Raw genomic sequence first — 13,109 nt, forward strand, 5'->3', positions numbered from 1 at the left:
TCTGATAGGAAACGTCCTGTAGACGTATTGCAGATGAGCAAACGCTCTAAAAAATACGTCTAGCAGATGTAAATGCGACGTTGTTATCAGGGGTCACCATGACAACCTTTCCAAAATCCTTCCACTTTTCTGCAAGTGAACAGTGATGTTTATCGTCCACAAGGGGGCAGGTTTTATTCTGGCGTTCTTCAAGAGCTTGATGAGAAACTAGAAGAGCAGAACTTGTGGAGATGGTCAGACTGGAGCTCCCGCTCATCCGCAGCACATCATCCTGCCGGTGGTCATCTTCAACGAGCTGACCAAGAGACGACTGATGGGAGATCTGTCCTGCAGGATAGTGCCATATGTGGAGGTGTGTGACCAATCAAATCCGCAATCAGTCAATTAATTAATTAGGCAACCAATCAGGCAGTCTGTTCATATACACACATCTACCCTGACAGCACACGTACATCACAGAGACGTCTATTTAACGTCGCATTTACATCTGCAAGACCTATTTTTTAGTGTTTGCGCGTCTTCTGCAATACGTCTACAGGACGTTTCCTATCAGATGTCAAATAGACGTTTAGAAGGTGTCTTTAAGATGTAAAACTGACGTCTGTCAGATGTTTGTACACAGCAGATGCTTTCCAGATCTTTCATGTCCAAAAACATGGTATCACCAGAGTAGATATCCAAAAAAATGTGGTATGACCATTGTACATGTCCAAAAAACATGGTTTTGCCATGGTATATGTCCAAAATATGGTATCACCAGAGTAGATGTCCAAAAAAATGTGGTATGACCATTGTACATGTCCAAAAAACATGGTTTTGCCATGGTATATGTCCAAAATATGGTATCACCAGAGTAGATGTCCAAAAAAATGTGGTATGACCATTGTACATGTCCAAAAAACATGGTTTTGCCATGGTATATGTCCAAAATATGGTATCACCAGAGTAGATGTCCAAAAAAATGTGGTATGACCATTGTACATGTCCAAAAAACATGGTTTTGCCATGGTACATGTCCAAAAACATGGTATCACCAGAGTAGATATCTTCCAAAAAATGTGGTATAACCATGGTAAATGTCCCCAAAAATGTGGTTTTACCATTATACATGTTCAAAAACATGGCATCACCATAGTAGACATCCAAAAAGGAGTGGTATCACCATGGTAAATATGAAAAAAAAAAAAGGTTTTACCATTGTACATGTCCCCCAAATTTTTTTTTTACCATGCTATGGGTCCAAAAATGTAGTATTACCATAGTTAAATGCAGGTCATGTGATTTCATGTCAGTCTGTATGTTGCTGACGTGTGTTTGTTGACGTGTCTTTCAGGTGACGTCTCTCGGCGTGACCACGTTTACTCTGTGCGCGCTCAGCATCGACCGCTTCCACGCGGTGACCAGCGTTCAGACGCGGCCGCAGCAGGTCGAGTCCTGTCAGTCCATCCTGGCCAAGCTGTCGGTGATCTGGGTGGGATCTCTGGTTCTGGCCGCTCCTGAGCTGCTGATGTGGCGTCTGGAGCAGGAGGTGTCTCCGCGGACGGGTCTGCCGGTGGACTCGTGCAGTCAGCAGCCATCCGTGACGCTGCCGGAGACGCTGTACTCGCTGGTGCTGACGTACCATCAGGCCAGAATGTGGTGGACCTTCGGATGTTTCTTCTGCCTGCCGCTGTTGTTCACCGGCGCGTGTCAGCTGCTCACGCGACACGTCACGGACGAGAACGCCAAGAGCAAAGCCGCGCGTCCGTCCTCCATGTCATCTTCGTCGTCCTCCGCGTCCTCGTCTCTGAAGAAGCAGCGGCGAGAGCGTCAGCTGACCCGTACGGTGGTGGCCTTGGCATCCATTTACGCCGTATGCAGTTTGCCGGAAAACGTGTGGAACTTCGTTCTGGCTTACGCGGGTGTGGAGGTAGACATGGCCACAAAGGCGCTGCTCGCTCTGATTGGCCAGTTCCTGTTGTTCGTCCGGGCGGCAGCGACGCCCGTCCTGTTGCTCTGCATCTGTCGCTCTCTCGGCCAGGCGTTCATGGACTGCTGCTGCTGCTGTTGCGATGAGTGTCTGCCGGATCCTTCGTCGTCGTCCATGTCTTCGTCCACCAACGCCACGGCCATCTCCTCGTCCCTGTCCTCACCCGTCTCTGTCCAGGAGGAGAAAGTGAAGATCGTGTCGGGAACGTCGCCCGCGGTGTTCTTCGATAAAGTGAAGGATGGTACGGCCGAGCTGATCATCGGAACGCCGTGTTGATCTCGGAACGTTGGAATCAGTGTCCACTTATAAAAACTGTGAATGAAATATCGCCCATCGCTAACACTCTTAAAGGGACAGTTCACACAAAAAGATCATTCTGTTGCCATTTAAATGTTCCAAACCTATACGACTTTATTTTGTGTGCAGAACACAAAAAATGTGTTAATAAATTATCACAATATTTTATTAAATTAAAAATATAAAATAAAAATGTTATAAGCTATAGAATTATCATGCCGTCACTCACCGCTGGATGAGGAGAGTTAAACACAGAAACGCAATTTTCTGTTCATTCAATCAGTTTTGTTTTGTCTCACATTTAGCGATTTAAAATCCTCGTTTAGTTGCTGTATTTCAGTCTGTACGTCTATTTTCTTTATAGATCCATCACTTCTACACTACAGAAATACAAAGAAATTGTGAACTTTATTGTATTTCATTGGAATTAATAACTAATATTTTGTTTATCCATAAACTTTGTACTGCTGGATGGACAGTTGCGGCAAACTTGAAAACATTGTGTTTTTATGCACTTAATGAATTTTCATCTTTAAATTGTCAGTGTTTAAAAATGAAAGTATGTTTTGGAAAAACAGAAATCGTCTTTTCAGATCAACCTTTATAAGTTTTGAAGAAGAAATGTTGTGTTTTATTGAGTCTGTCTCACATATCAAAGACTGTCTGAATCTCTGCTGGAATTAAACGACTTTACAAACTCTCAGCAGAGACAAACGACTCTATGAACTATGGGAAAATACTGAAAAAACTTTACAACTTTAACACATTAGATAGTAATGACTATAATAGCAAAGTGAACCTGATATAGCTGAACATATGGTTAGCATCGAATCTTTTGTATTTCTTTTTTGTACTTGGTTGCAGCCAATAAAAGAGTTTGAATATGTTACGTAAACTTTGCAAACTTATTGCTTCTCTGTTTTACTCACACAAACGCTTAAAGGATTTGTACTTATGTGACCGGTGGTCTGTGTGAAAGAAACGCACACACAGTTGAACTGCTGTCTCTTGGCTGTTCTGAAGTGATTTTCCTCCTACAGTAGATTCTCAGGAGGAGCCGTGGGGGCCCATAAGGGCCGTATTGTTCCCGAGCCGCGGCCCCCGCGCTGAATATCAATAGCGGCCCCTGAGCGGTTGCTATGCGACTTTCACACGCCAGCTTTCGGCATTCAGACTCCAAACAGCGGCGGATCAGAAACAGACGCGACATTCTCTCGGATCGCCGGTTGTCGTGGAGACGGGACCCTCGCGTTGATGTGGGTAACACGGAGGGGCTCCGCGGGAAGAATGGGGTAACAAGTAATCTGGGGTGGATTAAACGCTCTGTGCTGTCATGAACCGTACAGAATGAGGTCAAGAGTGTGTTTTACACTTAAAAAAAAAAAAAAGTTTCAAGCTGATTCTTGGGGCACAATCTTTTGAAGTTTGCCATGTGGTAACAAACCTCAGAGCGTGATGGAATTTCCTTAAAACGTTGTGCTATTAAACCAGATAATATTCAGGTAGCTACATATAAACATGAGTTTATGTAAATTTACAAAACTTGATCAGAAAGATTATCTGAGCTGAAAAGAAAGAACAATTTCCACAACAGCGCCCCTTGTGGTGAAATTGTGACATTGAATGAAAATATTTTTTAAATGTTTTAAATTATTAAATGTTCAAATAATATTACATGTAAAATGATATATATTTTATTCATAAACAATTTTGGGATATATTTGTAAAATATAAATCTAAAATAAAGTATTTCGTCTGTGTATCTGCTGTTGAATACTATTATTAACGAAAACGCTCGATTAGCGCACTGTTGCTATGGCGACCTCTGAGTATATATCTCGCAATTCTGACTTTTTTCTCAAAATTGTGAGATATAAACTCACAATTGCGAGTTATAAAGTCCAATTTTGAGGGGGGAAAAAAGACTATGTTCTCAGAACTGTGAGTTTATATCTCGCAGTTCTGACTTTATTAATCAGAATTGCGACTTTGTCTCGCCATTGCGAGTTTATATCATGCAATTCTGAGAAAGTAAGTCAAAATTGCGAGTTCGTATCGCGCAATTCTGAGAAAAAAGTCAGAATTGTGAGATAAAAAGTCGCAATTACCTTTTTTATTTTTTTATTCAGTGGCGGAAACGGACTTCCATAACCCATATGTCTTTAAATAATAATTTAAAAAAACATTATGAATCTTTTTTTAAATGAAGCCGTCCCCAGATGTTCACAAAAGGAGGTTTTGTCACATTTAACTCACTTCTGTGGACACTTTTGTTCCTAAACTATAAACCCACAGTGTCTCTCACAGAGGCTTATTTTGTCACAGATGTGAATTCATGAATGACAATCAGCATCATAAAAAATACTGATCTGACACATTGAAAACAGTACTGTGGTGTTACCACGGTACTGAGTGTTTGACATATTCATATTAAAGTACTGCAGTATTCCAATAACGTATTTAACGACATGTTTAAGGGAAACCACCACAGTACTGTAGTGTAAGTAAATAAGTTGTGTGAAAGTCTCCTCAGAGTCAGTGTGTGTTCGTTATATATTCATTCAAGAGTTGTGTGTGTGTGTGTTTTGTGTGGGTTGACGGCTCTCTGACACCGTTTGTTTTGCTCCGCGTGAGATCGCCGTGGAAACCCTCTCAAGGCCGCTCCAGATCACCGCGGGCTCGGCGGAACCGACCGTCAGCAGCGCCGCGGGGCTCGACGTCCGTCCGCGGAGCAGGAAGACCGCGGGCTCCGCTGGCATGAGCCGGATCAGACCCGCTGGACATCCGCTGTCACCGTCTCCGTGACAACACTGACCTCTGGCCTTCTCACATCCTACCGGCTGAATAACAGAGTCCGAGGCCAAAACCAACAGCAGCGAGGGGTCCGACGGGATGAATGTGCGCAGACAGACCTCACATGAACCCCGTTAACTCGCTAAAACCAACAGAGCGCGGGAACGTCTGTGTACGTTTGAATAAAAAGAGCGCGAAAGCCGCTGATGTGACGTTAGTGTAGTGCGCGGTTTCTATGCGGTTGCTGGGGGTTTGGATCTCTGAGTTTGTGTAATTTCAGTATGAAATCAATTAATATAATCATTTATTTTGGGACAGATAATAATTTAACATGTATTACTGTTTAATAAGTATTTTTTATTTTTCACGTCAAATCAGGAAACGTTTAGTTAATCTTAAGAGAAAAAAACTGTTGAAGAGATTTCATCTTATTAATAATTAATCAGAGAAATATTTGTATGTCTCTACTGACCTCTGCTGGAGAAGCTGAAGCTCACTGTTTAGTGCACAGTATATTACTTGTACTGCATACTATTTTTTTTAAGGTAGGTTGAGCACATTGCATTGTGGGATACCGCATACTTGTATATCATTAAGCGTTCCGCAAGTACTAAAGTTAAACATGGTGCACAGCACATACTACAAAAATATAGTATGATAGTATGCTATTCTGAATGCTACTTTTCACTTCACATTTAAGTCAAAAGCACCAAATTAAACTCTGTATGTTTTTACTTTCCTAATAAAGTTCCTTAAAAAAGCAACATTTTCTCCTTTATTTTTAAATGAATCTCATGAAGTATAGATTTGTCCAGTATCACTGAATTAGACCTTAAATCAAAACCACATCTTCATTAAAGAAAGAACAAACCGTGGTTCTGAGAGGGAAATCATTTAATTTCATTTTTAAATAATCTGTAAATAACAACAAGAACAACATGTAGTTATCACCGCGAGCACGAGAGAATAGAAAGATCCCAAATGAACAACTCAACTGATCGAGTCTCGTACAGAAACACCTGTTATATGACTGCTTTAAAAAGTTACTGTCTGATCCATATAAAGGGGGGGGGGAGAACATAATCGAGCTCGGTCCAATCACACGCTGATTATACAGTAACTACGGCAACCAGCTCCATCCCATAATGAGTCATGCAGGGGTGAAATCGCATGATTCCCCAGCAAATAAAAGAGCGGCACTGCTACAAACAATTAAAATATCAAAAGAAACATTATGGCCACATGTAATTAGACATAAAAAAAATAACTGAATCAACACGCATACAGAAGATGACGAGAGCCCAGATGAGCTCATGATGAAAGGAGTGAACATGAACAACAAGAGCAGCAGAAAAACAAACGTTCTGCGATCAATGGCGAATCAAGTAACACAACACGACAAAGCAACAATCCGACCGTCATAATCCATAAAGTGCTCCACACTTCATTAACGAACTGGAGGATGACTTCATAAGTGACTTTTACAAAGTAATTTACGAACCTAACAAAGTCACGTAACAGTTTGAATCCACTTAGCTATCCAAGTGAATTATGAAAACGACTTCATTAGTATAACTTCGTAAAAGATGTCAATAAAATCAACGAAGTTGACTTGGTTAGCTTTTGCAAATCAACTTCAACAAAGTCATTTACGAACTTGATGTTGCGCAAGTTGTGCGCAACTAGGTTGACTTCGAAAAAGACTTGGGTATAATCAACAAAGTCGACTTCATTAGGTTGACTTCGTAAATGACTGTTATGAAGTTGATTTTGACAATGCCTTTTACGAACTTAAAGTATGAATGTAACTTCATAGTTTGACTTCGCAAATTACTGTCAAAATCAACTTTGTTACGTCGGCTTCATTATACTAATGCTGTCGCAAGCGCACAACTTTGTACAGAACTAAAAGTTGGCTTCGTAACGACTGCTATTGTCAACAAAGCTGTTTGCAGCACGTTTTGATAACAGTCGAATTGTAGTAAAAATACCTTTTGTAACTATGGTGATTATTGTAACTTCGTAACATCAAAGTCGACTTTGTAACATGACTTCGTAACCAGTGCAGCAGTGTTGATTACCGCCATTTTGTCGCATTGCGTCGTTCACTCTTGTGTAGACGATGAACTAATGACAATCAAACATTAGTGAAGATGAATATAAAGTGATTAGCAATTGCGAAAAATCAACAGAATAAACCTTCGGCATTTATAAAGTAAATATTACTCTAGTCTACATGACGGCATCCGTACACAAACACCATCGCTTACACACTCTCTCTCTCTCTCTCACACACACACACACAATCTGTTTGTTCAGATTGCTGTGATATGAGTGGGGTCTTCTTTGTTATTATTATCGTTATTATTATCATAGGATGCTAATCACAATAAGACAAACACCGTAATGCTCAGGAGGGAGATCTCATTTGGTTTAAGTTGCTATTTACATAATCCAGTCGAAAAACACTGTGAAAAAACATGCCAAAAACAACCAAAATATGTCAATTTACATATGTATAATCTACTGACGCGTTTATAAGCCGTTATGATTTAAGCCAAAAACGTCCACACGTGCGACAAAAACGAAACAGGCTGTAAACGAAATAATCAAAGCGAGAAAAATCACAAGATCTTCGTCTCTCCCCAATAGGAACAGCGTTCGGAAACAACACTGGACTTCAGCAGGAGATTCGCGCAACATTTGCCGCATCTCCGCTGTTTTTATTAGCGCAACGATCTGCGGGTCCGACAGAGACAGATCAACATTTGTCGCCTGATACTGTATTGCATCCCGTCGAGAATCAAATAAAACACTGATGTTGCTCTGCACGCGCTCGCAGACTGACGTTCCTAAAAAAAACAAACAATGTGGTTGCCATGACAACCCACCCACGTCAACGATACAACACTGTAGTCACAGCGACTCAAAAGAAACGTATAAAACCTTAATTTGGACACGTTAAACTCTTCAGAATGATTCATGTGCTTTCAGATGAAAAGATTTCGTAATGCTACAATATTAACGCAAACTATGTGACCTTGATGCCTACGGGATGATGTCATGTTTGTAGAAACAACGCCAGCACCGAGTCACGCTAACAGGCTAATGATAGTAAGATTTAACATCTTACTAAACGCAAAGCAACAGTGTAAATCAACGGAATCTCCCAGGGAACGATCAAAGAGCATGTGGAATGTTCGCACAATCTTGGAAAAACGTTAAAACAAGATGGCGGCGCGAACGCCCTGAAGCATGTGACCAGGGAGCACTAGTTCTGACAGATGCTGTGGGCGTCGAGTCAAGGTTTGATCCCATCTCCTAGCAAACACGCAGAATGATGCGCGCGAGCTAAACGTGTCATGTGACTTCATGACAAACCGTAAAAAAGCACATTCGCGTAAAAGTAAAAATCAACATTCAAACGATGTAAATGATGTGGATTAGTTTATAAGCACAGAGAGAGGGGCGGATGCCTGTTTGTTTAGAACGAAATCAAGAGCGCCTAAAATACAGTTGATCACATGTTGCGGTTCCTCCAATCAGACACTGGCTCCGCCTCCTCAGCTCCTCCGGGTCCGCGAGTGCTGGATCAGCCACTGTAGTGTGATGTCTGGAACATATGACCATGAGCTCATTAACATATCTCCCGCCCACATTTGCATTTATTCAATATCCAGCAACCTGACCTGCCCACAACACACAGAAGTCAGCCAATCACAGAGCTCACAGACATTTTAAGAGACGTCTTAAAGGTACAGTAACACAGACAGCAGATTTGTAATTAATAGAACGGAAACTCATTTTGATACAATCTAGTGAATCATTCTCGCATATCTGTGAACCATTTATTGAGAAGAACCGTCTCGAAAGAATGATTCACTTACAAAACAGACATCGCTGTGACTTCTGTGAAGATTTTATTAAATGCTAGGGCGATAAGGAAATATTTTTAACAGTGTTATTTTAGTATCATTGAGAAAACAAAAATCTGTATGAAATATTTTAATGACTTTGGGCCTAGAAATCACTATTTTAAAATTCCCTGATATTTAGAGGGTTTTTATGACCGCTGGTAAGAGCCAGAAAGTGAAAAACGCTGAAGAAAGAGCGTAATATAGAGCATATAAACATAAACACTGCACAGAAGTGTTAATAAACAAGCGGTTTAATCCCTGTATTTTTAACATAGTATCATTAAAGTCTTACCGATGTTGTCCTGCTCCTTACAGGAGATGGAGTAACAGCAGATCTCTCGGTCCTGGATGGCCGACAGGTTCCTGTAGATCACATTTAACAAGCGTTTTCAGTCATCGGCTCGGAACCAGACTGCATTAAAACTTCAAAGACTCAGATGCTTTGGATATAGTTATGAACTGTTACAGATGAACTCACATTCTCTCGATGAGCTCCTTCTCATCCAGAGCTCCGGGAAGATCTCGCTTATTGCCCAAAACCAGAACCTGAGGAAAGACGGACACTTTTATGATCCAATATCCACATAGAGACAAAAAACAAATCTATAAAACATGCTCTAAACACATGAACGAAGCAGAAATGATCACGGCAGACTCACTGGGATTCCCTGCAGCTGCGGTTTGTCTAATAAGTTGTGCAGTTCGTTCTTCGACGCCTCGATCTTCTCCGGATCCGCCGCATCAACCATGTACCTGAACGACACACGCGATCTGTTAGGAACGCATGACATCATAACGGCATTTAGGTAACGTACCTGAGATTACGAGTATACTCACACGATAGTGCTGACGCCGCGACAGTATCGCTCCCACATGCTCCTGAAGCGCGGCTGACCGCCGATGTCCCACAGCTACAACACACACACACTATCACTCATTTACTAGAATACAGTGTAAAACACTATATATTATAGTCTTTTTATTACACAATTATATTAAGTAAATAATGCATTATTTTATTTGACTATATTTTACTATATCTAATTACAAATTAAAACAATGCTGAGATTTTCTAGCATTAACTGCTAAAATTGAAATTAATTTAAATATTATTTAAAGATGACTTGTATTTTTAAACGGAAAATATAATTTTTAAATTTCATGCATTTTATGTTTTAAATTTTAATGGGTGCAGAAAAAGCAGTATTTTATTTTACTCTTTATTTTATATGAAATTTGCAACTTTTTTACAAAATTTTAAACGTCTGATTGTGATTTCACTATTTTCTAGCAATAGCTACTGAACAAACATGAAAATAAATACAAATATATAATTTTTAAAGACAACTTATATTTTTAAATGCATAAAAAATATCATGTTTTTAATTCTATGCAATTTATGATTGAATTTTAATGGGTAAGACAGTTGCAGATAAAGCTATATTTTAACAAACTATTTATTTTATATTAATTCTTTTAAATTTGCAATTTGAAACGTCTCGTTACAATGTTAAACTGATGCGATTTTGCTATTTTCTAGCAACGACTACTAAAGAAATATGAAAGTGAAATACAAAAAATGTTGATTTATTTATTTAAAGATGACTTTTGTAATATTTTTAAATAAATGCATAAGAGGGTTCCCGATTTAGCTGACCTGAAGCTCTCACTCAGGAGGAGCTGGCTAATTTATGTTTATAGTTATTGATAATCTTATTCTTCCCATAAACTAAAGGAACATTTAGTTTTGATTATTTTTCTTACAATAACTTTGGAAACAGGGTTGAACGGCTGAGCTTGATAAATACAGTCTACACTAAAACGTGTAAAAATTAAGTTAATATTTTTGATCAACATTTAAAATGCTTGTTTGGTTCTGCAGTGTGATTGGAGTAATCTCCAGACAGAGATCTCCTGACCTTGATGGTGACGTTTCCCTTGGTGATCTTGCGCATGTTGAAGCCGACCGTAGGGATCATGTCCTCGCTGAACTGACCCGACTGCAGGACGACAGACAAACACAGAGAGTTTTACACATCAACCCCCTGATGTGACCGAAATCTGCTTCATCACAGACCAAACCTCCCTGCAGCTCCACAGCAGGCTCCTAATGTGATTTACTGCCACTAAACGCCTGGATTCATGCACCGACGACCTTCCTGAGCGAGTGTGTGGCGTGGCTGTTGAATACTCAAACACTGTTCAGGCAGACCACATGATTGGATGGACAGAATGCCAGATGCTGATTGGCTGAGAAACGGGAGGTTTTGATTGACAGCTGTCAAGTAGATCAGATGCTGGACAGGATCTCCCCAACTGAACCTGATACACTGTGTCTGATCCGATGATACTGTATTTGATACACTGTGTCTGATAAAGGAATGAATGTAATAATGCTGTCTTTGATACTTTGTGTCTGATAGTAGGGCTGCACGATAAATCGAAATGGAATTGAGATCGCGATTCGACAGAAGCTGATTGTCATGCGTATCTTTCAGTTCAAAACGCGCATGACAATCACATTCGATTAATCGTGCAGCCCTATCTGATCTGATACATTATATCTAACAATGTTGTATCTGTCATGGTACTGTATGTGATACATTGTGTCGGCTAAATGAACAAATGTAATAATTCTGTTTACGTCAGTTTGTGTCTGATGATACTGTATCTGAATCATTGTATCTAATTAGATATACGATACATAGTATCTGATTTGATCTGATGATGTTGTATGTGACACATTATATCTAATAACGTTGTATCTGATCTAATGATGCTGAATCTGACACATTATGATGTTCTATCTTCTATACTGTGTTTAATGTTGTGTCTGCTTTATTGTTTTTAATCTAACAGTGCATTATGCGACACAATGTGTCTGATATTCTGTATGCGATACACTGTATCGAATGATGTTGTATCATATGTATTTTATCTGCCCTGATGATGCTGAATCGGACACATTGTGTCTGATGCGATGCTTCTTCTCTAGAGTGTCCGATCTATTCTATCTGATCTAATGATGCACACAATGTATCTGATGATGCTGAAGCTGTATCTTCTGTTTCGAGTCTGATGCTGTATCTGATCCAGTTCTAAACTCTGATACATCGAGTCCGATCGGAGTATTCTGTATGATACACAGTATCTAGCAATGCTGAATCTGACACACTGTATATAATGAATATGATACATTGTATCTGATAACAATGCTGTATATGATACATTATATCAAATAATGTTGTATCTGATGTAATGGTGCACACAATGTATCTGATCATACTGATACATTGCATCTAAGGATGCTGAATCGGACACATTGTATCTGATCTGCTACACTGATGATTCCGGGTCTGACACACATCATATCCGCGGCAGAGTCGTGTCCGATCTCTCTGTAATCACGCGACCCGTTACTCGAGCGAGGCCTGTAATACAGCGAGAGGCAGGAGAGGCTTGATTACCGCGATCACGTTGACGAAGGTGGTTTTTCCCGAGTACTGCAGGCCGACCAGCGTCAGCTCCATCTCCTCCTTCCAGAAGAGCGCCTTGAACCAGTCCAGCAGCTTGTTGAATAGCGCGATCATGGTGCGGGCTCGAGCTCGGTCCGGTTCTGCTGCTGCTGCTCGCGGCTCGTTCTTCCTCATTGGGTGGGGTTTCACATCCAGCTGATCCTAACAATGCGGGACACGGGCATGCGCGCTAGTGTTGGGTCGTTCTTGAACGATTCAGTCATTTTGAACGAATCTTTAATGTGACTCGGGAAGAACGAGTCGTCTCGGGGAGTGATTCGTTCAGTCGCGCATGCGCAACATCCTATAGGTTCTGTACTGGAACTAGTCAAGTGCACAGTGTTGCCAACTGATTTTCAGGGGAAGTTGCTAAAGGAAGGTTGATTTGTTGCTAAAAGTTGCTAAATGATGTTGTGATGACGTTGCGTGATGACGTCATTACGTAATCACGATGCAAAATTTTGTCAAATCTCAGCAAAAACATATATATATTTTATATATGTTAATTTAGATTTGTTCGTAACAATATAAATGCATAATATAATATTAAAATATAAATAACTATTTTTAAATCCATTGAATTATCGAAAACGTACACATTTTTGAACGATTACAATT

General features: G+C 40.2%; 2 protein-coding genes across 2 annotated transcripts in view; one reads left to right on the forward strand and one right to left on the reverse strand.

Moving 5' to 3' along the window:
* LOC107750705 (prosaposin receptor GPR37L1-like) overlaps nucleotides 1-3,206 on the forward strand; it is a 3,578-nt gene extending 372 nt beyond the window's left edge. The window contains exons 2-3 of the mRNA XM_016566215.1: nucleotides 239-352; nucleotides 1,334-3,206. Coding sequence (XP_016421701.1) covers nucleotides 239-352; nucleotides 1,334-2,245 — 1,026 coding nt within the window. The 3' untranslated portion in view covers nucleotides 2,246-3,206. The remainder of the gene's footprint in view (nucleotides 1-238; nucleotides 353-1,333) is intronic.
* Nucleotides 3,207-5,935: 2,729 nt separating this feature from the next.
* Nucleotides 5,936-12,696, reverse strand: LOC107750681 (ADP-ribosylation factor-like protein 8A). The gene is made up of 7 exons (XM_016566185.1): nucleotides 12,444-12,696; nucleotides 10,896-10,976; nucleotides 9,814-9,887; nucleotides 9,636-9,729; nucleotides 9,455-9,522; nucleotides 9,269-9,339; nucleotides 5,936-8,672 (listed from the first exon to the last, which is right to left on the reverse strand). Exons 1-7 carry the CDS (start codon nucleotides 12,624-12,626, stop codon nucleotides 8,623-8,625), a joined length of 621 nt encoding a protein of 206 aa, XP_016421671.1. The 5' UTR covers nucleotides 12,627-12,696; the 3' UTR covers nucleotides 5,936-8,622.
* Nucleotides 12,697-13,109: the final 413 nt, after the last annotated feature.

This window comes from Sinocyclocheilus rhinocerous, unplaced genomic scaffold, assembly GCF_001515625.1.
Source record: "Sinocyclocheilus rhinocerous isolate Xijiao unplaced genomic scaffold, SAMN03320098_v1.1 scaffold302, whole genome shotgun sequence".
Classification (NCBI taxonomy): Eukaryota; Metazoa; Chordata; class Actinopteri; order Cypriniformes; family Cyprinidae; genus Sinocyclocheilus; species Sinocyclocheilus rhinocerous.